Source organism: Chanodichthys erythropterus, chromosome 8 (genome assembly GCF_024489055.1).
Source record: "Chanodichthys erythropterus isolate Z2021 chromosome 8, ASM2448905v1, whole genome shotgun sequence".
Taxonomy (NCBI): domain Eukaryota; kingdom Metazoa; phylum Chordata; class Actinopteri; order Cypriniformes; family Xenocyprididae; genus Chanodichthys; species Chanodichthys erythropterus.
In genome coordinates this window covers 40,724,231-40,752,216 of record NC_090228.1, presented here as the reverse complement: position 1 = coordinate 40,752,216, position 27,986 = coordinate 40,724,231, and the positions used below count along the sequence as shown (strand labels likewise).

General features: G+C 37.2%; 1 protein-coding gene across 1 annotated transcript; it reads right to left on the bottom strand.

Annotated features, from left to right (window-relative positions):
- Positions 1–2,399: 2,399 nt before the first annotated feature.
- Positions 2,400–27,986, bottom strand: LOC137025247 (zinc finger protein 585A-like). The gene is made up of 6 exons (XM_067393266.1): positions 27,938–27,986; positions 23,634–23,781; positions 20,872–22,529; positions 10,636–10,674; positions 7,322–7,478; positions 2,400–3,966 (listed from the first exon to the last, which is right to left on the bottom strand). Exons 2-6 carry the CDS (start codon positions 23,716–23,718, stop codon positions 3,131–3,133), a joined length of 2,775 nt encoding a protein of 924 aa, XP_067249367.1. The 5' UTR covers positions 23,719–23,781; positions 27,938–27,986; the 3' UTR covers positions 2,400–3,130.

The window sequence follows — 27,986 nt, the reverse complement described above, 5'->3', positions numbered from 1 at the left end:
AGTGACAGTGGATATAAAATGCTCCTCTCTAAGTTCATTTTTGTAGCTGACTAAAGAGTTTTTTGATATTGAACGGCTTTTCTGAGGTAAATGTTATGGTAAATGTTACATTTTTACAAGCTATTTTATTGCCGCTTTTCCGCGGTTGAAACAATTATTGATCAATTAACATATGACATGATACAGATTTCAGTAAAGGCGGGCGTACACGGTGCGAATTCTGATGGTCGGAAGATCGTATGTCTACGCACACGTCACGAGTGAGTTTATCTGAAAATCGCACGGACGAGGTGATATACAACACGATTTTTCGACCTGCCGATTTCCGAGGCGAGAGAGAGAGAGAGCATGAGAGCGGCGCGCAAGCTCAAATCAGAATACCCTTTGTGACATGCTGGATAGAAAATAGGCACACGTGAAATCATTTTTTTTTCTCATCGACTAGTTGTTCAAGCCATTAGTTGATTATTCACATTCAAATTCTTAAATACTGGAGAAAATAAACTATTTTAATTAGCATTTATACTATAGCACTGAAGCTCACGCATAAAGCTTGCCATAAAGAACCGGCAAAAGAAACGATTATGAATTTGACAAAAAAAAAAAAAAAAAAAAAGCAAGTAGACATTGTTTTTTAACAATATAAATTTTCTAAATCAGTTATGGCTGCAAAGATGAAGTTGATTCATTGCTGACTCTCATCTCCGCAGTGGATGTGCAGAATGCACATTTCATTTGGATTATGCCTACATAATCAGAGTAGCCCATTTCTTTTCGTTTTGAATTATTTCGTTTAAAAGAAGACATTTCAAGCTTTCTATAGATAGCCTATTTTTCTCGTGTCTGTGAGGTAAACAGTTCATTTGAGTTTGTTTATTTAGTCTATAAGACGCGCTCCAGATCAAGTGCAAGATCGCGCTCGCGCATCCATGAATATATTTGCTTCTTATTTATTAAATCCAGGCAATTGGTTGATGAAACATTGATTAAAATTAAGATACATTTTTTACAAAACGAAATTCACGTTAAAGAAAGGCTTTCTACAAAACAAAACTTAATGAAGTGATTAAAATTATGTCTGACCCACTCAATGTCTCCAGATGTAGGCCTGGGCTATTGCGCATATGATGTAGGCTATTGTTCACTTGTCTTAATCGAATAGATAAAATTAAAAAATATAGGCATATTTAAACATGAATATGAAACTAAATATATTTTCTTTAATGGCTACCAACACGTACAGTACAGTAGTAACGTTACATAGAAATTTCATGTCGTGATCATGAGTCGAGTCGTATCAACCATAATTTATTTTTAACCTGATAACTGTAGCTCTTGGGCGATCCGCTGTAAAATATCACCTCAGACGACCCATGTACACACTTGACACATCATACAGTGCTTGCCCAAAGTTCAGCGAGTTTATCCTCCTTTTCAAATTCGCCTTGGCGCTGTCATCATCATCTCTATCTTTCTTCTTCTTCTGTGTTTTTTTAGCTCCTGATTGGTCAACTTTAAATAGATTGAAAAATCGGCTCGTTTAACCGCACGCATGTCACGAATTCAAACCAATAGCTCCCGAACTTTTTTGACATGTTTAAAAATAATCGGGAGGTCGGGAAGCGTTCGTAAGGCACTCTGCTCGGCTCGTAATTCCTCGCACATGATACGAGCCGCGACCATGCGAGCATACACGATTTACACACGATTGAAAAAAATCGCATGCGAATTCGTACGACAGCAAAAATCGCACCGTGTACGCCCGCCTTAAGTTGTACTGCATCTTTCAACATACCTCCGGTATTCATTCATCCTGCATCCATTCATGTTTATTTCGTGTTGTAAAGCGGAAGAGATGATTGGTTCACGTGCGCTCTGCCTGTTTGAACTGAAGTACTACAGCGATGTGTCAGTGACACCACAGAGCGCCAAAAAAGATCACGACAGTGTATGGGAAAGTAGCCCATTTTCGATTTTTGTGGTTTATTTTTGCCTGCAAACTTACCCTGACACCCCCCTCATCCCTGGAAAAAACAACAAAAAACTTTTCGGATCTACACGATTCATAAATGACATATTTTGATTAAAAATGGTGAATTTCGCCAAAAAGCGACTAGTTTGCATATATGAATTTTGTCTCCTGGTCGCTCCACAATACACCACTCTCCACCATCCTGCCAACTCTGAGGTAAAAATTTGCCACCTGTCAATACACGCCTATTGGCGTGCGTCCTGTGAAATCATGATTAACAACTAGTTGTTCAGTTTGGTTCCGTACACACTGCGTGGAATTTCTTTAAATGCAGTTGTTACTACCTGTACTTTACTGAACTGTGTGTGAACAGAATGCAATTAAGCACTAACAGATGAACTGACAACCGAATTTAGCTGCAGTGTTCATGACCTTTCTCAAGTCAAGTTACCTTTATTTATATAGCTTTTTTCAATGCAGATTGTGTCAAAACAGCTTTACATTGATAACTGGTATATAATTTTGGCTGCACAGCAGCTCTTATGGTGTCAATGCAGGCAGATCAAAGCACTGTTGAATATCAAATGTTGAGTGTCCCCAACTAAGCAAGCCAAAGGAAGGAACCCAAAGTCCAACAAAAAATTCTCCTCCATTAACTTTGTCTTCAACGTTTGCCTTGATAGGAGAATGTAAGTAGGATCCGAAAGTCCGACAAAATGTCTGAAACCAACCTCCACAATAGTGAAAGGCTGTGAGTCTTGGGCAAGCATGTACACGAGAGCCTCAATCAATCCCCCCCACAAAAGGCACAAAGCAGTTTGTAAAAAGAGAATCTACATTTTTTTTAAGCTCAAAACAGTAAACACTTTATTTATAGATTCTGTAAGTGTTTTTTTTCATACAAAACAACATTAAATGTTTGTGCTTCTGAAAGTTTTTGTAAAAAACTGTATACATTATATATATAGCACACCTTCAGGGGTCTAGTAGAGTCCATGCCTCGACAGGTCAGGGCTGTTTTGGCAGCAAAACGGGGACCAACACAACATTAGGAAGGTGGTCATAATGTTATGCCTGATCGGTGTACAAATTAAATTAGAGGGTGACAGTAGTGTTATGTGTACATGAAGAAAACAGAGTCTCAAAGCCTCATCACATTCAGAATTTCACAATTCCGTGAGTTTTCAAATGAATTTTCAGGTCCCTTTGATATGTGTATCTCTTCTCGCACTGAAGACATTTGAAAGGCTTCTCTCCAGTGTGAAGCCTCATGTGAGTCTGAAGATTTCCTTTAAGTGTGAAACTCTTTCCACAATGAGGGCAGATGAAAGGCTTCTCTCCACTGTGAAGTCTAATGTGAGTGCTTAGGCTTCTTTTATGACTGAAACTCTTTCCACATTGAGGACATATAAAACAATACTCTCCTGAGTGAATCCTCATGTGGCATTGAAGGGTTTCTTTACAACTGAATCTCTTTCCACACTGATTACATATGCAAGGCTTCTCTCCAGTGTGAATGTTCATGTGAGTATTAAGACTTTCTTTTCGGGAAAAGCTCTTCAGACACACATTGCAGGTAAAAGGGTTCTCTCCAGTGTGTATTCTCATGTGGGCATTTAGGTTTCCTTTATGTGTAAAACTCTGTCCACATTGAGTGCAAGTGTAAGGTTTCTCTCCAGTGTGAACTCTTATGTGGGCTTTAAGGTTTTGGTTTTGAGTGAAACTCTTTCCACACTGTTGGCAGGTGAAAGGCTTCTCTCCAGTGTGAATTCTCATATGGACTTCAAGGTTTTGTTTTGAATTTAAATTCTTTCCACACTGGAAGCATTTAAAGAAACTGTTAGATTCGGTCTTCTGACTTCTTTTTCGTGTGGAAGTCTTTTCAGTCTTTGTGGATTCTTTATTTCCAGTAATGTAATCATGATGTTTCTCATACGGATTTTTCTCTTCCATTTCATTCAGTACCTCATTCTCCTCTTTCAATGCCATCAGGTCTAAATTGAGGAAAAAAAGGAAAATAAATAAAAAGCAATAGGATTATAGGTCTGTTATTAAATCTGGACAACAGACTATGATATTCTCTTGGTAGCATTAGTATGGTTTAGGGTCCATCTTTCTAACCGCTAACACTTTGCTTGTTTAAATGAAGAGAACACACAAAGTATGGGGTGAGACAGGGCTCAGTATTAAGTCCTCTGTCCTTCTTGTATACACTTAACTTAAAGGTACAATATGTAAAATTTTTGCAGTAAAATATCCAAAAACCACTAGGCTAGTGTTATATATTTTGTCCAGCTGATTACTAACAATATCTTTAATGTTTTCAACTATTTGTAAATAATGAGAAAATTCCCATTCTAAACAGTGACACGGGGCAGTGCAGTCGCCTGTCAATGACGTCAGTTACCTTTGTTACCGCCTTTACTGAAGTACAAACCACATGACAACAGTGCCGTGGACAAATGCGGAAGTAGTGTCTAGCGTCCAGCAAACCACTAGCTTGCTTCAAGCAGTTCCTTATTTACTTCTTGCACGTTTTATGGTGGATTGTGTTACTTATTTATGGAACATAATTACTGTTTACCATCTGCCGCTGGTTCTGTCGACAAGGACAGCTCCCGTAAACTCATGACCGGAAAAGCGGAAGCGGCGCCGGCGGCTGTGTCATAATAAAAGTCCCGCTGCTCGTGAGGCATGTGTTGATCAATCGCTCCAGCTCCTCGTTCAGCTCCCGCAACACTCGGTCCTGCTCTGCTTCATACTACAGTAACGTTAATAATCGCATCCACGAACATGAGTTCTTCCAGACTCCAATCCCTATTCTTTTGCACCGTCCATTGAGATGGAGACCACATGTCCCAAGTTTCCGCTCTAAAACTTGGCGTCATCAAACTACGCCTTTGTTTTGAATAGGCTTCTAGCGACCTCTAGCGGAAAAAATATCACAAATTGTACCTTTAAGAGAGACATAATCATTAGTTTTCACTGTTTTGCCACTGTTTTTGTTTCTACCACTTTTATTAATGAAAATTAAAGGGACAGTTCACCCAAAAATCACCCTGTCATTTATTACTCATGCCGTTCCACACCTGTAAATCCTTCGTTAATCTTCGGAACACAAATTAAGATATTTTTGTTGAAATCCGATGTCTCCGTGAGACCTTCATAGGGAGCAGTGACATTTCCTCTCTCTCGAGATCCATTAATGTACTAAAAAAAGTACATTAATGGATCTTGAGAGAGGAAATGTCATTGCTCCCTATGAAGGCCTCACAGAGCCATCGGATTTCAACAAAAATATCTTAAAATGACAGAATTTTCATTTTGGGGTGAACTAAGCCTTTAATGGCCAATTCATAAAGACAGCCACTTTCTTTGTTCCTGAATAAATCAGCTGTTTTAAATTAATTGGTTGAATAAATAAATAAATAATTTTTGTGTTCATCTGAAGAAAATCAGTCATATACATCTGGGATGACAAATTACACAAAATAATTTCATTTTAATTATGCTACTTCCATATTTTTTTTTATTTAATGTGTGACGTCTTAATATTGAATGTCTAAACTGGAAGTAGGATCTTTTCAGGTGCATTTAAAGGCAGCATTAGTATTTGTCTGGTCATGTGAGTTTCTTCATAGGTTTAAATATTATTTCATGCTGTAACTGCTATGTATGTCGGTCCCCTATGTACTGCTTATGTGAATATTATGTAGACTTACTGTTTACATCAAATTCATGCTTTAATAGTAGACTAATCATAGCAGGTTTCATCAGTCCAGTCTGTGACTTGCAACATAAACATCTGTTTTATAAAAATGAAGACTATATTTTTTGCATTCCGATCCTGACATCCAGAATGATTTTGCACATTTTCCTCCACTTGCTACCGCTATTTTTCTGCCACCATGTGCGCGCAGCTGCAAGTGACGTAACTGTGACGTCTGCCCTGAATTGGTCTATTTATATTAGTTTTGGTCGATGAGATCACAAGCAGATGAGAAAGACATACCCGTTTACACCTGGTATTTTAATCTGTCTCTTTTGTCCACTTTCAACCATTTCTATCCTGATTTCTTCAAGGGGACAGTCTAAGGGTGGGTAAATGTATATTTTTTTTTCCAGGCCTCTTGATCTAATAAAAATAAGCTCACGCAAATTACATATGAACATGGCCAGAGACGATGGAAAAACATACAGAAAATGATCTTTCATTTCTACTCTGAGAGCCGTAAGACCATGCCGAACGTGGTGAGTGTTTTTTTTAGAAATCAGGAATGGTGAGAGAACATTGTGCTTGGTACATTTTTCAACTTCAAATGACAAAAAACCCTGTCTGGCTATCACGCTTCCCATAATGTTTCTGCGTTAGGTCAGTACGTGGAAAGTAAAGTTCAGACGTCCGTGTTCGTGCACCGTCTGCATGACTTAATTTTCATCATGCGGAGGGCTCGCGGCCGGCCGCACACCCCGTTTGCGTGCAGCCCAAATTTTGAGACCGCGTGCAACAGCGCATGCGCTAGCAGTATAGAAGAGTCCACTAGGTGGCAATACGCACAGTATTGAGCACAGTGTTCAGCCATCGAAGAAGAGTGTAAAAAGACTGGTGTAAAAACAACACGCTTGAAAAAAAAAAAAGAGGAAAAACACGACAACGGACGGCGAACTTGACAAGCGTTTGTGCGAAGAGATTAGAAAGTAATGTGGGTAACATTTGGGTAAGTATGTGGGTAACATTTGTACAATTCATGTTTGAAAGAGTACAAAGACGTGTTTAGGGCGGCAAATTCATGGAGGGAGATAAGTAAAAATATGGGAAAGGATGTACTACTTTTCTTCTTCGATCATGCCCAGCGAATGTCTCACTGATGACACAACTCAGTGCTGCCCTCCGATGTCTGGTAGAGCATAGAAAAAAACTGTACTGCACGTGTCGAACGCGGTCATCCACGCGCATCATGGTATACTATACTTTGAAAGTTTCACAGACGCGACTGCAGGCACGGAAAAGGGCTTAAGCAGTCTTTTGTGGCTGTTCAAACACATTCGACCACATGAGTGTCTACACTAAGAAAGCAATCAGGTCAAATGTGTTTTTGACTACATCTGGAAGTGGTCGAAAGGGGACAAGCTCAAAACTTTTTACACCCATTTAACAGCTGTATTTAGCGTCGTCCACTTGTGATCCGATTGACCAAAAGGCATCTTTTTACCAGGTGGAAACAGGGCCCATGTCAAATAAAACTGCTTTAATTGAGACACTCAAATGACATTCTTAAAAAATATAATTTCTGTACAGCTGGAAATTTGCATCAAATGACTGAGTTCAGCTTTGAGAATGAAACCAACCCATTTGTTCCTCAGTATCTTCTTGTTTCACTATAATTATTTCTTCAACCTTCATTTCTTCACTCTCCACTTTAATAAATGCCATCTTGATAACACTGTATGAGGGGGATCTCAGTTGCTTCACCAGGAGTTTTTCTCTGTGTTCGGACACTTTATCCTGTTTAAGAAAAGAATAATTACCAGAAAGAAAAACAAAACAAATGCCCTCCTGGGAAGTCAGTCAGTCAGAGGGATAGTTAATGGCTCTAATTGTACTGATTAGCCAAAAATGTATTAAATAAAAACTCAAAATCAATACTACAAATTAACTAAAGAACACAAACTATACAGACACTTCATATATACTTATGATTTATATTAGGTATTTAATGATTTGCAGGTTTAATTTAATAAGATTGCACTGAATACGTTTGCGGTATTATCAAATGCCATAACCATGACCGGTGTAAATGGCAAAAATGTGACACAAATGGAGTGCAATTTTTCAGCTTTCTAGCTTGAAAGCAACAGCTGAAAGAATATATACTTTATATAATATAATACAGCAAAAATTCTGGCAACTACGGTTTCCCATGAGTTTACCTTTAGTATCCAAGTTACAACAATAGATATAGTATAGGTTTTCTAATTTCTGAACCACTCAAATGTGCGAGCACTCACACCACAAATAATGTAGGAAAACGTGTCCAGAAATGTTACTTGCTGTTGTGGCTCGTTGACATCACCAGATAAAACACTGCAGTCAGAAAATACAGTGCAGGGATTTGCTTAGACAAATCAAAATTAAAACCTGCGGCTCGTGACGACACATTAATGTCCTAAGACACTAAACGATCGGTTTGTGCGAGAAACCGAACATTATTTATATAATCTTTACCTCTAATACACCACTATGTCCAACTTCGTTCAGCTTCCTGTTAGTGAGGTCAAAAAACGCGTTGTGATGACGGAAGTGATGTCTCACCCGTATACTTCAATGAGCGCGAGACATCACTTCCGTTGTCAGAGCGCGATCAGACCTCACTAGCCGGAAGCTGAACGAAGTTGGACATGGTGGTGTATTAGAGGTAAAAAAATTATATAAATACTGTTCGGTTTCTCGCACAAACCGATTGTTTCGTGTCTTAGGACATCAATGTGTCGTCACGAGCCGCAGAGTTTAATTTGGATTTGTTTATGGAAGTTTTTTCGACTCTTATTGTTCAAGTTCCCAATCACTGCTATTATTTGACTGACAGACGGCAGCAGTTGCAGTTAAAAATCATATTTTGCGTTCGACTGAAGAAAAAAAGTCCTCTACATCTTGGATGCACTGGGGGTAAGCAGATAAACATCAAATTTTCATTTTTGGGTGAACTATCCCTTTAAGTTAAAACATAAAAATAAATTATGCTTTAAATAAAATTTTCCAATAGATGGTTTTGGTCATTTAAGTATGACGCTGATTTATATTCAGTTGTTTGTTTTTGTGATAAGTTTGATTTTAGCTAGCAATTTGATGCTATAGAAACGGGGCATGTCGTCATGATTCACAGTTGATTGACAGCTTCTCTGAGGACTGTCAGGGCTTCAAGGGGAGATTGAAGATATATAACTAACTATTGATTTTTCAATTTCTGTGTTATTTCACACCGACAAAATGAGCTGTTCAGAAGTAAAGTGTACTAACTGACCTACAGGATCTGACGGATCACTGAGCTTTTCTTGGTAACATTAATTGTGGGCTTCGTAAGCTAATTAATAAACATTATTAGTTAAGATAACATGCCTAACGTTAGCCATGACGGGAAAAAAGCAGGTGATCGTTATCTGGCAGTTACTAATTATTTTTATGGGTATAAAATAATAATTAACTAATGATAGCTTACTCTAATTCATTATAGATCACTGTCTAAAGCATCGATTGCTCCTGTAACGTTAGTTTAACCTTTTATTTAAAATGGCAGGACCGTTTCTGACATTTTAGAGTTGTTTTCTAGTTGCATATTATATTGAGTTTATCTACTGAATTTGCCATTTCAAAAATATTATTGCTCTAGAAACAGAATAGCCTATTATAGGTAGAATTTTAAATTGTGTATAATTTATATCGCCTATTTAAAATACGTCAATGATGACGCAGTAGTCTGGGCGGAAGTTTGATACCGTGACTCCGCCTCCGGGCTCCAATGACGATTCTTTCTGCATATGCCCAGGCTCCTTTTTTTGACATTTTTGCGTAACGTGTCAGCGCCCATTGGCGTCCGTTTTGGCTTCAGTTCAATACAATGGAAGGAAGCGGCGTCACGTCGTCCATATTTTTTTACAGTCTATGCCTGTTAGGTTACCAGAGTTTAACTGTTATGGTTAGGTGGGTGCGTGTTGTTGCGCATACGTTTACAAGTTTAAGGCTCTATTGGTTGTAATGTTTTGTTTTAACGGTTGACAGAGTTTTATAAGGCTAATAAAAAGAAGGCCGAATGTGTTTGTCATTTGTAGTGCTAGGATTACTTTACCTTATGGTCTGTTTAATTAAACGCAATGTATTCTCTCGGTTATTCTGAAAGATTTTAAAGCTTTAAAAAAAAAATCAATGCATACGTTAGTTATTATAGGTTTAAATATATTTTTCTCACAAAAACCCTTCGCTTTGCTTTAGAAGGCATTTATTAACCCCCTGGAGGCGTATGGATTACTTTTATGATTGATGGATCCACTTATTTGGGCTTCAAAATCTCACACACCCCTTTACTACCATTATCAAGCATGGTAGAGCCAGGATATTTTTTATATAACTCTGATTGTGTTAATCTGAAAGAAGTCATATACAGCTAGGACGACTTAAGGGTGAGTAAATCATGGGATAATTTACATTTTTGGGTGAACTATCCCTTTAAGAAAACAGTCCCGCGCAGGGCTCTACCAGCGCCCACTCCCACCCGCAGCACAGGTAAAACCGCCCGTTCCCGTGGGATTTACGTCCTAATGCAGCCTTCTATTTTGTACTGCAGTTTCTATCCGTCGCTCTCTAATGTCAGTAATTTAATTCAGTCTTGTTCACTACAAGTTGCATTTTTTTTTTACCTTAGTTTCACTTTCACCTGAGTTCCATTGTGTTTTTTCCACGCTGGAAAGCTCTCATAGCTCGAATTCGTAAAAAGAAACGCACATTTTCTGTACTCATGTGTTGTGGATGTGCTTTTCTCAAAAAATAAATAAATAACATTCATTCGTGTTAGATAAAGCAAAATAAATGCATTTGCCTCCCTTGTAAAACCTATAAAATATACTTGAACGGCTTAAACACATCAATTTAAACTGTTAAAAACACAAACCTTTTTTCCACCGAACAGCAGGCGAAGGAGCGCGGCGCAGCATTATGGCGTCATATCGACACGCCAAAATAAAAGTCACATTCAAAAGTTATACCCTGTGTTCCATTCGGAAGGGCTCATCCCTATGCCCTAATCCCTTCAGAGGGTTTTCCCTCCAGAGTGAGAGCTTCGAACGGATGAAGGGTGTAGGGGTCCAAAAAACTCCTCTTTTGGAACGCACTTCTGCATCATCTTAACGACACAATCGTTAAAAAGAGGAAAAGAGGAGTAGATTTTGCAAGCTGCACCCTTTGTTTAACGTTAGTTAATTTATTTATTTATTATGTATTTGAAACATTTGAATGGACTGATAAAGGGAGCTGTAATGTATTTTTGTTGATCTACAATGTCGTTTTGACCATAGTAAGTACCAAATCTAACTCGTATAAATATTACAGTAGTATAGAAAAATATTATACATACATATATAGACAGCAAACAACTTCACTGTGCAAAGGATCATGGGGGCCCTAAGTGTCCATCAGATGTACCCTTCGAAATCCTTCATTCCGAAGGGCCCTTTGAAGTGGCCAGTTTTGAACACTTCGGTTTGGAACGACCCTTCAATATGGCAAACATGATTATTTTCATTCCGAAGTGCCCTTCGGAGGGCGATATATCCCGTTTGGAACGCACCGTTGATCTCAAAAAGTACATTTATATCTTTTTTTCAATAACAAGCCATTTTGTCATTTTTTTCTAGTGCCACAGTAAAAACTATTATTTTACTATTATAAAATGAACAAGGTTTGTAAATAAAATCAAACCACTGTTAAGGTTAGATTACTCAAAAACAAAAATGCAGCAATAGAAAATATGTTGCAGTGTGTTATTATTAATTCACTGATTCTTGAGATGAGGGCCAAAACATGTCATACACACAATTAAAATTAATCAAAATAAAAATACTTAGAAAGTTACATCTAAAGGAAATCTGGATACTCATGACATTTATTACTTTTATTTATAAATCATTTTGTTAGTATTATTTTAAATACATGCTCTATATTTGGAAATACATGTAAATTTAACCCATTCTCAGCATGAGGCCATGAAGTTAAATTACCAGACAAAGTGTTTAAAAATGCAACAAATTCAAAATTATACAAATCAACTCGCTCAGGATTTTTAAAAAAAATTCTGAATAAATCAGGCAATGTCATGGTCATTTCAACTCTGAGGAGCACTTACAATTTTCTGCACATTGTGGATCTTACAGTTGGACACACAGTCCTGGAAGTTTTATATATTTTTATATTTTATATAAACAATATCAAAGTCTCTGCGGTAACAGCTTTAACATGTCAACTGTGTTATCCCATTGTAATAGTTTCCGTAAATAGTTGTGAGATATATCTTGGCATTTTTATATGTTTATTAAGGCAGCTACAACTGAGAAAGAAAACAAAATTGCTCCACTGTACAGCATGTGGATGCATAATTAAACACCTTTACCTTACTCGTTATTATTCTCAGGTTAGGTAAGTAAGTCAAATCTGATCTAATTTATAAGCACATTGAAACACTTACAATCAGACCTCTCCATGGTCTGTTCATGTTCAATGACTTAAATTAATGCCATGTGAGGCAGAGTTTAGTTATAAAGTCTAAAAGACGCACCACAAACACAGCAAAACAGTTGTAATACTGGAGAAGCTAGTCAGAAAAGTCCACACCCCTCATGTATTTGTCGTAGTACACCTCACAATGATGTTTGTTTTTTTCCTGCCATCTCCCAGTTTCCTTGTTGTGCATGTTCCTGCATTAAATGTTTGGTGTATGATAGAGCACACTTTAATTTCTTGTGTCCATTCACTTCACCTGCCACAAAACTGCTGGCATACAAGTCTCTAAAAAGCTTTGGGATCATGTAGAAATTGTCACCATACAAATGATAACCTCTCCCCAAGAATGATGAATCCATGAGGCTGCTGACAACATCATATGAGAGACCCTGCCCTAAAGTGTGTCTCTTTCCAGTGTAAATGGCAAAATAACTGGTGTATCTATTGCTGTAGTCTGCAAGCACAAATAGCTTCACACCCCCCTTAGTCAAGTCAAGTCAAGTCACCTTTATTTATATAGCGCTTTTTACAATGCAGATTGTGTCAAAGCAGCTTTACATTGATAACTGGTACATAATTTGGCTGCACAGCAGCTCTTAAATAATAGTGTCAATGCAGGCAGATCAGAAGCACTGTTGAATAAATGTCAAGAATACTATTGAATATCAAATGTCAAGTCAAATGTCAAGTGTCCCCAAATAAGCAAGCCAAAGGCGACAGTGGCAAGGAACCCAAACTCCATCAGGTGACATCAGGTGGCAAATAGGTGCTAAAATGGAGAAAAAAAAAACCTTGGCAGAAATCAGGCTTAGTCGGGGGGCCAGTTCTCCTCTGGCGAACAGTGCTTTGTTACAATCAGGTTGCTATCATAAGTCTGATAGGATCGCAACAATCAAAGTATTTATTTCAGTTCCATCCAGTTGAGGATCGTATTCATCACGCCGGTATGGACGGTCTGTTGAGGAACTGTGGCACTGGCTGTCGTATTGATGATGTCTTCACAATGGATGATCTAGTTGACTCGATCTCTGCTGATACTTCAGGGCTGCGTTGTGGTCGTGTCATGGCACTGGTCTTTGGTCTCAGCTGGATAAGGCCCAGATCCGGTTGACTACGGTAAATACGGGATAAACAGAAAGACTCATATTAGCGTAGATGCCATTCTTTTTCTGATGTAACGAGTAAATCTGGTGTTATAGGAAGTGTTCCCGGTTCCGGCTGACCTAATTTATGCAGCCTAATAATCCTTCAACGGATTTGAAAATATAAATTGATAATGTGTTATGTGTATGCCAGGTTAAAGAGATGCGTTTTTAGTCTAGATTTAAACTGACTTCCCGAACAATGCTAGTAAGATTGTTCCAGAGTTTAGGTGCCAAATAGGAGAAGGATCTGCTGCCTGCAGTTGATTTTGATATTCTAGGTATTATCAGTTGGCCTGAATTCTGAGATCGCAATAAACGCAAGGACTATAATGTATTAAGAGCTCGCTTAGGTACTGGGGAGCTAAACCATTTAGTGCTTTGTAAGTAATTAGCAAGATTTTCAAATCTCTAAGATGTTTAACAGGAAGCCAATGCAGTGACGATAGAACTGGGCTAATATGGTCATACTTCCTAGTTCTAGTAAGAACTCTAGCTGCTGCATTTTGTACGAGCTGTAGTTTATTTATCAAGCGGGAGGAACAACCACCCAGTAGAGCGTTACAATAATCTAGCCTTGAGGTCATAAACGCATGAACTAACTGTTCTGCATTTTTCATTGAGAGCATATGTCGTAGTTTAGATATATTTTTCAGATGGAAGGATGCAGTTTTACAGATGCTAGTAACATGGCCTTCAAATGAAAGATTGGTATCAAAGAGTTAGTTAGTTTAGTTGGTTTCGCCTACTAAGTGGGGTGTGAAGTCCAAATTTGCCTTTTGTGACCACTATTCTTTGGCTGCCACAGTGCCTTGCATGCATTTTTTTTATAGTGGTGTAAAGAGGAATAGGAGGCTCATACATGCTCCTTTTCCTGTCATTCTAAATGACATGTTCTGGGTTGCTCATGTGAACAGTTCTGCTTATTGCCATGAATCTGTCTCTGGTCATGACAGAAGCATGAAAGTGTACACTTAGGTGTGATACTATCCTCCAGTAGTCTACAACTCTTGACAGTTTCAGAAGTGCCATATAAATCATAAGGCTCACATACACCAGGAATGTGTCAGGCGTCAGATCTTCCCAATCAAACTTCTTTCCTTTAGACTTCTCCTTTTTGCATTTACATTGGTGTAGTGAAAAACCGTCCTGACAGCTGTGTCACTAAAAAACTGGCTGAAAATCTGTTTTTTCATACATTTTCCATGCATGCAAATATGCACTTACTTTCACCACGTGTTTGTTCAAATTTCAAAAGATTGGTGGTTCAAACAACAACAAAAAAATATTGGTTGAGTAGATTAACCAATCTGGGCACAGGGTGGGACTAAAGGTGCATTCACGCGGCCTCGTAATTCCTGTAGTTACAAGATTCTAGCTTGTAAAAAGCGTTCACGTCCTCGTAGAGCTCGTAATTACAGCTTGTAAGCTGGGAGTTTTCTGAAAGCTCCCAGATGTACCACGTGGCCACTGTACCACCTGACCCCTGTACCACCTGACTGCTGTAGATTGATTTATTAGGCGTTGATAGTGGTGCCATAGAAACGCATAATTCCCAGTCCAAGGACCAAAAGGCCGTGAACAGCTCCGAATAAAATGTCACGTGTTGTTATTTCAAGATTCCGGTAAATACGAGGTGACATGAATGCAGCTTAAGCATCAACAATTGTTCCTGTTTGGAAGAAAGGAACAAACCGCATTGGTTTTTTTTGACGAATCAATGCTGATCAAAATGCTATAACGTAACAACGTTGACTACGGAGCCTCTGAATGTCCAACTGAGACAAATGTGATACTTCTGAAAAGCTGAGAATCTTTTGAAATTTACAGATTGGATTAGAGGTTCAAAAGTTTATTAAACATTTAAGATTATTTATTTTTACCTTAGTTTTTCATGTGATATTATGTCAGGGTCAGAGGTCGCGTTAACTGAAAATTTTCCATCATTGATGGAATTTTTTGTGCAGTGACGGAAAAATCTGAAGGCCGTCCGTCATTTTGACAGATTACACTGAGGCTGATGTAATTTGTAAATGTAATTCCCACCCCTGTCCAGTTGGTGGTGAGTGCCCTCCAGTGTGGCAGCAGAGCACGAGTTTAGTCTCCAGAACAAAATAAAAACGATGCGTTTGATTACACACAGGCGAGCACCCAGTTAAGTCCATTTTATAATAATAAAGTTATAATACTTATACGTACATAATTAAGTTTCTAATTCAGTTGGTTTTGTTTTAAATGGTTTTTGTTATTTTTCTGACATTTTACTGACATTTTTCCATTTCTTCAACGAATGGCTTTTCTGTTACGTGACATTGTTTCCTACACTGATTTCAGTAAGCTACTGTATCTTGCATCATATTTTCTGATGTTCATTCATGTTTATTTCGTTCTGTAAAGTAATAAAGAGGAAGAGATGATCGCGTTCACTCATGATCCACAACAACTGTTCAAGTGAGGGCCAGGAATGATATATGGCTTTTGGAAATAAAGCAGGCAATTGAGGAGAACAATGACATCTTTGCCAATGTGGCATCCATCAGCCTACCAACAGTAGCCCACCTTTTGAAGAGGCACCAGGTACCAATGAAACACATTTACCTGGTGCATTTTCAGAGAAACAATGACCAGGTGAAACAACTGAGGGCTGAGTATGTTCAGTACGATGTCAAACCCGAGAAAGCAGGGTAAGTGAAGCCCGTTTCTGAAAGAGAGGTAACTTCTACTCAGAGTCAGTTACCATGGTAACTTACTCTGTGAACCTAACCTGGTCGGGAGCAGGTTTTCTTTGGTAAACCTAGAGTTTCCTTCGGTCTCCGCCCCCTTTTTAAAGTGCAAGTGATGTTTAAATAGTTAACTCATTCATTCACACTGCAAAAATTAGTATTTTTCATCCTATTTCAAGTACAAATATCTAAAAATTCTTAAATCAAGATGGATTTTCTATATAAGAAAATGATTTAAGATATTTAGTCTTGTTTCCTGGGGGATCTAAATTAAGTGCATTTTACTTAAGTAAAATTATCAATATCTGCCAGTGTGGTAATAAAAATAATCTTAATGCAAACGGAAAGTGTCAGAGTGTCTACCCAGGTGAAAAAAAGTGCAGTAAAATACACTTTATTTTAGTACATAGTACACTTCCAAAATGTACTTAAAGTGCTCTATTTCCGTGCATTTATTTTGTACTTAATATACTAAAAGCTATACTTCAGTACTTAAGATAATCGTAAGATCATCTAAGTGTACTCAACTGTGCTATTTTGAGACACCATGAATTTGAACTAAAATGTGCTTTTAACATACCTCTTTATTTAAAAAAAAAATTTATTTAGTTACCACTTGTAGTACACTTGAACCAATCTTTCATACACTTTTAAAATAGACTTATGATGTATTTCAAATATAAGATTGATATATAATGAATACAAAATGTATTTATAATTTATTGCCTACAACATTACGAATACATTTTGTATATATTTATCATATATTATTCTTATATTTTAAATAATTCATAAGTATTTCCTATGTGTAATGAGTACATTTAAAGGTGTATGAAAGATGGGTTCAAGTGTACTACAACTGGTAACTAAATATTATTTTATACAGAGATATTATGTTAAAAGCACATTTTAGTTCAAATTCATGGTGTCTCAAAATAGCACAGTTGAGTACACTTAGATGGTCTAAAGATTATATTAAGAAGTACTAAAGTACAGCTTTTAGTATATTAAGTACAAAATAAGTGCATAGAAATAGAGCACTTTAAATACATTATGGAAGTGTACCGTGTACTAAAATAAAGTGTATTCTACTGCACCTTTTTCACCTGGGGGAAAATGCACTTATAACTAGTACATTAGTAATATATTTGTAAGAAAATCAATGTCATTTAAATTTAGGATTATTATATAAAAGTCTACTAAGATCGAACTAATTTTAAAGCATTGAAAGCACACTTTTAACAAATATACTAATAAAACTCCTCTGTATATTTTTATTTCATTGCACTAAAAATCTATTTAAGTAGTAGTGGTATTTAGTATACTTTTCCAAGTGCAGTGAAATACTACTGAAGTACAGATATACATTGAATTAGTGTATTTATGGTCTATAACTTTGACACTTTTATTTAGCACCAAAATAAAGAATGTGCTACAAATGTACTTGCTTGTATTTAAGTATTTTTTTAATGCACTCAAGTATACTTTTTTTTCTCCGTGGTATTACTAAGTGCAAATTTACAGTACCTCCGCCCACCAATGTCACAGCAGGTTAAAACTGACACATCTTCCTGTGGCTGCAGTGGTGTAGACAATAGTGTGTTGGGTGCGGACAATTAACTTGTGATGTGATTGACTGGGTTTGAATCCGCCTTTTGCCGAGCTCGCTATTTTCCCTTTTCCCATCACATATCACATCAGAAACGTTTTTTTTTTTTAAATAAAAATGAAGAAACTTTTCTAAAAGTGGAAGTAAATTGCCTAACGAGTGTTTAATAACGATAAAATCATTTACACTCTTATTATTGCATCTTGCATTATTTTTTTCTTATTTTTTTGCATGTGGGATACCATGAAAATAAATATTAGTTCAATAACTTACCATTCTACCAGTTTTCACCTTTGATATTATAACAGTGATAAGAATTAAACTTGCATTGACTCAGAAGTATGCGGATGTCCTTTTGTCATGTGCTGTTGCCATGGTGAATCGTAATATCGGAGCTCCATTGATGATGGCTTTTGATAGTCGTGGTGCACAGGCTTAACTCAGAGTCAACCTACTCAGAGTCGACTGAACTAACTCAATTCAGCTGTTCTGAAACAGAAAACTCTGAGTTGACTTACTCTGAGATGGGAAACTCTGAGTTCAAGTTTTAACTCAGAGTTGGTTGAACCTCATAAGGACATGTGTTTACCATTCTATTCGTACACTAGATTTAATTACATCACATGGAATCGATCTAACTGAAATGGATATGGTCAGATTATTAATGGAACCAGTTTTTGTGTTTACATGCCAATCAATAAACCAGCAATGCAGTAAACTGCATTTACATGAGAATCTAACCACCAATACATCTGTCTGTGTAGTCCAAAATATCAGCAGGAAATCCATCAGAACCTATATTATTGTATCTCTTCTCATGTCTGCAGTGCCTGCGAATGCAGCAAGAGTTTTTGATTTTGCTGTTTTTCCATCAACTGCGTGAGTCGACACTATGCTTTTATGCTTTATTAGGAAAAGAAAGTCTCTGAGTGTACAAAATATTACCTCCTCCTCGATGACGAACCACCCGCTCATGCTGGATGCGCATCCGCAGTAAGGACGGGTGGGAGCGGATAGTCTTGCTTGAATTTACTGACAAGTGAAAGGAAAACTTTCGCACGTCTCGGCAAGCATTTGTGAAACTATTCCAAATCATGGAAGATATGAGTCCTAAAGATTTGCGAGTGTGTGCCCCAGTACCTTTGCAGATGTAGAAGCTCTCTACAGGCTTGCCAGTTGTGAAGAGTATAGGCTGGTGGCAAATCAGTTTGGTGTGCATGGTTATTCCATGGTTAAGAATTTGTGTACATGTTCTGCAAAATAATGGTTATTCATTAAATCTTAGAATTTATGAAGGCCCCAACTTTGCAAGAGGCAGTCGCTCAGACATTTGAGGTGAAGTATCATATCCCTCAAGTAATTGGATGTATCGACAAGACATACATCCCTGTCTTGGCTCCCAGCGACGGCTACCGGGATTTTGTCAATAGAAAAGGCTGGACTTCATATGATCTCCAAGGAGTTGTTGATGAAAACTGTTGGTATGTCCATTACAGTTAGATAATGTTATGTATAATATGAGACAAGTGGCTCTTAAAGGGTTACACTAAAAGCAGTGCTCTTACTCCATCCAAACAGTCATTCAATGTATATATGAGTGCTGAAACTGGGTTCTCTTAAAACTCAATGATTTCCACTACACCTTCATCCCCTACATGGCCACCACTTGCTGTGCTCTTTAGGGCTATTTAGGGTCTTAAATTAACCATTCTGTTTCTCATAATTTGTCCATTAGCTTTATTTTCATTTTTCATTTAATAAATTTAACATTTAATTCCATTCAACTGAACAAAGATTGAAGTCTGTAAAATGATCTGTTCTTCCTATCACAAGGAGGAACTGTAAAACTCCGACTTCAGAATTCCAAATTCCATGTAAGTGAAACAGTAGTAATGTATAGTTTATTAGCACTTCTGTTCATCTGTCTCAAACTTAGTGGTGCACAAAGAACTTTTGTCTACTGGTATTGCCAAAGGTTGCCTCAATGCATCAATCTTGGTTTTTCAACTTGTGTTCTGGATTGTGGTCAACTCGGGTGTGACATAATTTCCTGCTCTGACTTCTGAGGTAAATGGAATGCACCATTAGCCTTCACTGAGTGGTCCATGTTCAGAAGAACATGTGAAAATGCACATCCTTTTCACACACTTCACTGTGCATGTTCGAAAGCGAGATGCAGTAGCGCTGATTTACTTGCGCTGTTGCACAAATTCATTTAAAAGAAAGGTTTAAAAAATACTTTTTATTATTGAATTATAAGCGCAGAGCCTAAAGGGGCTGTATGTAGGAATGACACCCAGTGGTCGAAATAGGTACTGCAGTCCAAATTCAAAATATTGTTTGGCCCACCCCCTCCTTCAAAGACACGGGTTGCCAATAGCAAGAAGGAGCGCAATTGACAATGAAAGCTGATTTATCTGTTGATTTATCTTTTTTAATATGCTGTCGATCATAGAGATTTTTAGATGGATGCAGAGACTTTTTAGGTCAGGTAGAATCTGCGATTCTCTGACCCAGTTTTTGTTTGTTGGTTTCCATGGCTGCAATACGCTGTGTTTTCCGTGAACTGGCAACCTGTGATGTCGAAATACTATTGGATAAACTGGAAGCACAAGGTTTCGCACAGACCAAAACAAAGACAGACGTTCCAACACGGAACACACATTTCAAAGTAGAATATCTGGCTATAGCATTGTTTTTCTGAGAAACAAGTAGGTGAACTTAGCATGTTTCCTAAATATCTGCAAACATATTGGGGTATTTTTATGCTTTATTTAAGTGAAAATCTTACATATAGCCCTTTAAGATAAAATGATGGAATCCTGAGCAGAAATTCAGGCACTGAAAAGGTCGATACTGGGCGCCCTTTTTATCGACAATATTTTGTGTGAGATATTACAGTACTGGGCATTATTGATTTTCCCCCCACCCTTCTAATATTTAACTGTGGATTCACTCACTGAAGTTGAATCAGATAATGCAGTGTAATGTTCATTATCTTGTTTCATTCAGTTTGTCTCTTTATTTCTGACTGTTCATTTACATTGTGGCATTTCACAGCAAGAAGGAAGATTATTTATCTGATATTTGTTTCTGAGATATTTAACTGAATCAAGAAATTGAGCGATGGCACTATACAATTGAAATTAATTTCGTACTGTACATATTTTCTGGTGCCATTTTAAACTGCCAAGCCATTTAAATCTCTTTCCACACAAGGAACACAAATAGGGTCTCACATATGCATGACTTTTCAGGTGAATCTGCAAGTGTGATGGCAAAATAAATTTTTTATTACACTGAACACAATTAAATCTCCTTGCTCCAGAATGAATGCGCAGGTGATTTTCAAAATTGCTCCTCTTTCTATATCTCTTACCACACACAGAACATTGCAATTTCTTTCCAGAATGAGTTTGCCAGTGACGATTCAAGTCTCTTTGATATGTGAAACTCTTCTTGCACTGAAGGCACGTAAAAGGCTTCTCTCCAGTGTGAACTCTCATGTGAACTTCAAGGTTTCCTTTACGTGTGAAACTCTTTCCACACTGAAGGCAGATGAAAGGCTTTTCTCCAGTGTGAACTCTTATGTGAATATCAAGGTTTGCTTTGTTTATGCAGGTCTTTCCACAGTGATGGCACATGAAAAGCTTCTCTCCGGTGTGAGTTATTACATGATTCTTAAGTTCTTCACTGTCTTTGAAACTCTTTCTGCACTGATGACATAAAAAACAGTTCTCTCTTGAGTGTATCCTCATGTGGTAATTAAAGGTTACTTTATGTCTGAATTTTTTCCCACACTGATCACATGTGAAAGGCTTCTCTCCAGTGTGAATTCTCATGTGAACCTTGAAGTTTCCTTTAAGATTGAAACTTTTTCCACACTGAAGGCACATAAAAGGCTTCTCTCCGTTGTGAGTTGTTACATGATTCTTAAGGTTTTTCCTGTTTGTGAAACTCCTTCCACACTGATGACATGGAAAACAGTTTCCTCTTGAGTGAATCTTTATGTGCTGATTAAGATTTTCTTCACATCTGAAACTCTTTCCACACTGACCACATATGAAATGTTTCTCTCCAGTATAAGTTCTGACAGGAGACTTAAGACTTTCTTTTTTTGAGAAGCTCTTCCCATTCAGATTGCAGGTATAAGGGCTCTCTCCGGTGTGACTTCTCATGTGGATATTAAGGGTTCCTTTACGTGTAAAACTCTTTCCACACTGACCACATGTGTAAGGCTTCTCTTTGGTGTGACTTCTCATGTGAGTCTTAAGACTTTCTTTTCGTGTGAAGCTCTTCCCACACAGTTTACAGTCGAAAGGACTCTCTCCAGTGTGACTTCTCATGTGGGTATTAAGGGTTCCTTTACGTGTAAAACTTTTTCCACACTGAAGACACGTGTATGGCTTCTCTCCAGTGTGACTTCTCATGTGAGTCTTAAGACTTTCTTTTCGAGAAAAGTTGTTACCACACAGTTTGCAGGTATAAGGGCTCTCTCCAGTGTGACTCCTCATGTGGGATTTAAGGTTTCCTTTAAGTGTGAAACTCTTTCCACACTGAAGGCATGTGAAAGGCTTCTCTCTGGTGTGTATTCTCATGTGGACATTAAGGTTTCCTTTTTGATTGAAACTTTTTCCACAGTGTAAGCAGGGGAAATCACTTTTAGGACCCGTCTTTTGAGCTCTTTTTTGCGAGGAAGTCTTTTCATTCTGTGAGTACTGAGACTTATCTCCAATTATGAAATCATAATGTTTCGCATACTGTTTTTCTTCCACTTCATTCAATTCTTGACTCTCCTCTTTCAGTGCCATCAGGTCTAAAGTTAAAAAAGACAAATACAAGTTAACCCCAGTTAAAAGGTACAAAGCAACAGACATCAAAACAAACAAAAAAAGCATTACATAATCAAAACCAGCATAAAGCATTAAAACATATATATGCTAGATCCTATATGCACTAAGCTACTGAAAGTGGTGTTACCTGAAATCTCAACCTCATCTCAATACTGTTAAATATTTGCTTTCTAGAGGACATATCAAAAAAAAAAAAAAAACTGGCAGTTATCAAACACAGCTTGACCCAGAACTGGTTTGTTGTAGACCAAAAAAATGAAAAAATTCCAAACATTTTTACTTGGACAAGTGAATGACTGATTAATCACATGCCAAGGCTTAATGCAGAGCCATGATAAACACCATAATTTATCACATAATCCATCAACAGTAGATAATTTGCAATCACCACTTGCTTGGCATTAATCTGTGGTATTCACTGATTGTGAACCGCTTTGAAACCATGAGCCTTTAGAATGTGCAACAGCGTCATGTATTTAATTTGAAAAGAGCAGTGCTTACATTTAATTAAATGTCCCCACATTTAAGACCTTTTTAAATAATTAAGACTTTTCTTATACCATTTAAGATATTTAAGACTTATATATAAACTTAAATAAAACTGAACTTAAGGTGCTCACAATTGACAGGTTTGGTTAAATTAAACAGTTTAACTCTGAGATCTTGTCATATTTTATTACCCTTTTTTTAAACTATAGTGAATAAACTGTAATAATGAATGAAGTGTTCAAGGTGTCTGAATAAATTTTGGTTTGACTGTACATCAAGCACATTTAGCCCAGCACACAGCATTGTTTTGGATTTTTGTTTAGTTCCATCACAAAATACACGTAATTAAAGCCAACCAAAAGAACCAAGAGAATCAAACTACAAGTGTGAACACACCCTAAGACTTTAAGGAACTGTGGAGACCTTGTTGAAGGCAGCATTAATATTTGGCTCTATATCAAATGGAACAACTTTAATTAGGACACTGATATGACATTCTTCAAAAATATTCATTTCTGTAGAGGAGGACATTTTAAACAGGATCAAATGACTGAGTTCAGATTGAGAATGAAACCAACCTGTTTGTTCCTCTGTATCTTCTTGTTTCACTCTAAATGATTCTTCAATCTTCATGTCTTCACTCTCCTCTTTAATTAGCGCCATCTTTATAATAGTGTCACGTGGATCTCAGTTGCTTCACCAGGAGTTTTCATGTGTTTGGACACTCTGTCATGTTTCAGATGAGAATAATTAAAAGAAAGAAAACAACTTGTTTGCAAATCCAAACTAAATCTCTGGGTGCATCTCAATCAGCTTCCTAGTTCAGTATTCAGTGCACTGGCAAGGGAGTCAGTCAGAGTGATAATTAATGGCCTTATTAGCCTTATGGGGCAAGAAAATGTCCCTGTATTGAGTTATTGTTTCTAATATTTATAACAAATAAAATGCAGTCAAACAACATCACACAAGCAAGTTTGCATTTTTTTTGTTTGTTTTTCCAAAAACTATCACCACAATTGCAAATTTGACACTGTTTTTAGGGCGTACTCACACTAGGCAGTTGCCTCATACTGAGTACAAACATGTTGGTCCCCCATCCACACCCCGCCCCCCGCCTGCCCTCACATTAGCTGCCTTTCCACGGTTGGGCCAGTGCGAGCCAGGGAGTGCTAGACATTAGTATAATTAAAAGGAATAATAGGCCTAGTAGTTAATAGTCTGTTATTTGCTTGTTTAGCTGAGCCATCCATGGAACAAACAAAACTGATGAAAAAACACATATACAGACACTTGACATTTAATCTTATTACATGAATAGTTAAAGGTGCAATATGAATATTTTTGCAGTAAAATATCCAAAAACCACTAGGCCAGTGTTATATATTTTGTTCATTTGAGTACTTACAATATCCCAAATGTTTCCAACTATTTGTAAATCGTGAGAAAATTGTAATTTTAACCAAGGCTCCGGGACCTGTGAGGAGTCGCCTGTCAATTGCGTCTACCCGCGTTACCCTCGGTTTCCGGTTTTATTTTGTAGAAACCATGGAAACACCAAAGACGCTTTGATATATTACATGTTTTAATAGACAAGGGAACAACTGTTTTGATATATTTATAGACAGAAAAACGAATTATTGTTATATAGCTCAACACGTTTAGTCTTATTGTTTAAATCTAATTTTCTTGATTTTTTTGCGAGTACCATGCTTTACCATGCCTCAGAGAAAATCACTACTTTGTGAAGTAGCTAACATAGCATAATCAGATGCAGCTTTATTTTTAGTAAAAGTAATACAGAATTGTCTCCATCATACAATACGTTTTAAAATGAATAAACTTAATAAACAGAGCTGCGTTACCCCATACTCGTGACTGGAAAAGCGGAAGCGGTGCCGGCGTGATTGCGCAATCACTCCAGCAGCCTCATTCAGCTCCCACAACACTGGGTCCTGCTCTGCTTCATACTACAGTAACATTAATAATCGCATCCATGAACATGATTTCTTCCCGAGTTCTATCTCTATTCTTTTGCACCGTCTGTTGAGGCAAGACCACATGTCCCAAGATTCCGCACTCAAACTTGGCATTATCAAGCTACGCCTTTGTTTTGAATAGGCCTCTAGCGGACAGAATTATTACATACTGCACCTTTAATTGCATTGTATAGATTTTTCTTTCAATAAAACATTTGCAATGCGTTTATAAAAGCTGTTTTTATGCATGTTTGGCCTGAGTTTTTGTTACAAATACGCTGTTTTGAACAGCAGGGGTCACCAGAGTGTGGCATTTCGAACGCTTAAACAGGGAATCATTTTGCAAAGAAATTGGTTCAATTTGAAAAGCTTAATTTCTCTCATCACTACTTCAAGCAATCTTTGGTATTTTCCATAAAAATATGTATACTTATTATCGCAACAGTTAGCATAAGTAGCCTTTAGCATCACATATAAATATATTTCTGCCTCGTACAGTTTTCAGAATACCCATCAGATTGCCATCAGAAGTTATTTCAAACACTCACTGGTGTCTGAAAGTGAGTTTTGAGCTGAAAATTGTTGAATGTTGTGAAAAATGTCTAAAATGTTGAAGTTAGCTGGTAGCCTGAATTGATAACATGGAAAATGAGCAGTGGTGTTGACCCATAGATTGAAAAAAAAGATGGACGACGTTATGCCGCTTCCTTCCATTGTAATAAACTGAATGTAAAACGTACAACGATGGGCATTGACATTACGCAAAAATGTTAGTTTGGAGCTTGGGCATGTGCAGAAGAAATCGTCAGTGGAGCCTGGAAAAAAGTTCAGTGATCCGTCAGATCCTGTAGTTTGGTTAGTACAGTTTACTGCTGAACAACTAATTTTGTCTGTGTGAAATAACACAGAAATGGAAAATTAATAGTTAAGTTATACATCTTCAATCTCCCCTCGAAGCTCCGACAGTCCTCAGAGAAGCTGTCAATCACAACTGTCAATCATGACGACACGCCCCGTTTCTATAGCATCAAATTGCTAGCTAAAATCAGACTTATCACAAAAACGAACAATTGAATATCGGCGTGATAACTACCTTAAATGACCAAAACTATCTTTCGGAAAATTTTATTTGAAGCGTAATTTACTTTTTTGTATCGACTCAAATCCCGTTCGTTTGAACAGAGAGGGCGAGGTTTATGACCCGTACTGTATCTAGCCACCAGGGGGGCGATGAAAGAGCCTGCAGCTTCACTTTTAAGGCACACCCGTGTTGACCAAATCCTGACTCGGATAAACTCCGCCTTTAATCATGACCACTTGAATTGTACGCGCGATCGCTGAAAGTGAAAGCAAACGCGATTTTAATACCCCGCATTTTGAGAGCGGCTCCCTGGTGAATGCAAATATCTCTCAATATGAAAGCTATTTTAGGCTGGGCAGTGTAGTTGTAACCATCTCTTAGCTCTGTATCAAAGAAAAAATTGGTCTTATTTGCACTTTGAATATTGAGAGGGTGCAATTATGGTTTCAACATGTAAAGTGTTACCATAAAAATGAGTAACAGTTTTCTCTTAATCTTATTAAGCACAAACAATAAGGTTTCATTTGTTAACATTAGTTAATGCACTGTGAACTATCATGAACTAACAATGAATTACTATTTTTATTAACTAACTAAACAAAGAATAATAAATACTGTAGCAAAAATATTGCTCATTGTTAGTTGATGTTGGTTAATATGTTAATAAATGAGACCTTATTGTAAAGTGTTACCATTTTTATTTATACTGTTTTTATTTCTATGATCAGTTTGTGGAAAGGAGTTCAGTTAGGAGGTCAAAAGTTGTAGAAGCTCATAAATCATGTACAGTAAGGTCTGAAGAGACTGAAATACAGAAGTCAGTCAGTCAGTTGAGTTAATGGCAAATCCTTTTACAGTACTTGAGTATTGTTGTCTTTTACTGCATATGATAATTCATACTCAAAGTAGAACTGAATGACATTCATTATAAGATAATTAGTTAAAACATTTCAATACACATGCAGAATTTTTTTCTAGTCATGTATGTTCGCCATTGAGGATTTCTTAAAAATAGTGTGTAAAAATCTTGTCTGGTCTCGTCTCGTGAACTCAATCTCGAGTCTCGTCTCGTGACATACCTGTCTCGTCACAACTCTAGTGCCAACCTCTTCAACCCCTTAACGTGAATTTAAAAAAAAATAAAACAGCTTCGCTACCAAAATTTACATTATATGCCATTTCTCTGCAATGGGGTATAATTTCGCTTTTTTTTTTTTTTTTAATAAAAAATAAAATAAAACTATAAACTTCTTACATCACTGCAAAAAAATTATTTTCTTACATAGTATATTTGTCTTATTTCCAGTCCAAATATCTAAATTTTCTAAGTCAAGATGAATTTACTACACAAGTAAAATGGCATAAGATATTGACTTGTATTTTTTTCTTCTTCTTCTTCTTTCAGAACACAAGACATAATATCTTGTGTCATGTTACTCGTCTGGTAAATTCGGACTGGAAACGAGACAAAATACTAGGAAAACATTTTTATGCAGAGTAGACAGACACACGAAGGAAATTCACACTCACAATCTCTCTCTGTCTCGCTCTAATTCATTCAAAGCAAATGAAATATTACCGCGTTACTAAAATAACAAACGAAAATGACCGTTATTTTCCTCGATTTTAAAATAATTTTAGTATCAAAATAAACCCGGGGGTCAACCATGTCGCATAGTAAAGTGATCACTAACAGAATCATTTTGGGCAGGCATTATTGTAAACACAGACTTCGGATAACAGTCGTGTCTAAAGTGAATGTAGACAAAATCGCCCGAAAAGTTTGTATAGATTAAAAACTTTTTAAAAGCTTAAAAACACAAACCTTTCTTCAGTCTAATCACAGACGCAGGAGCGCGGCGCAGACTTATGAA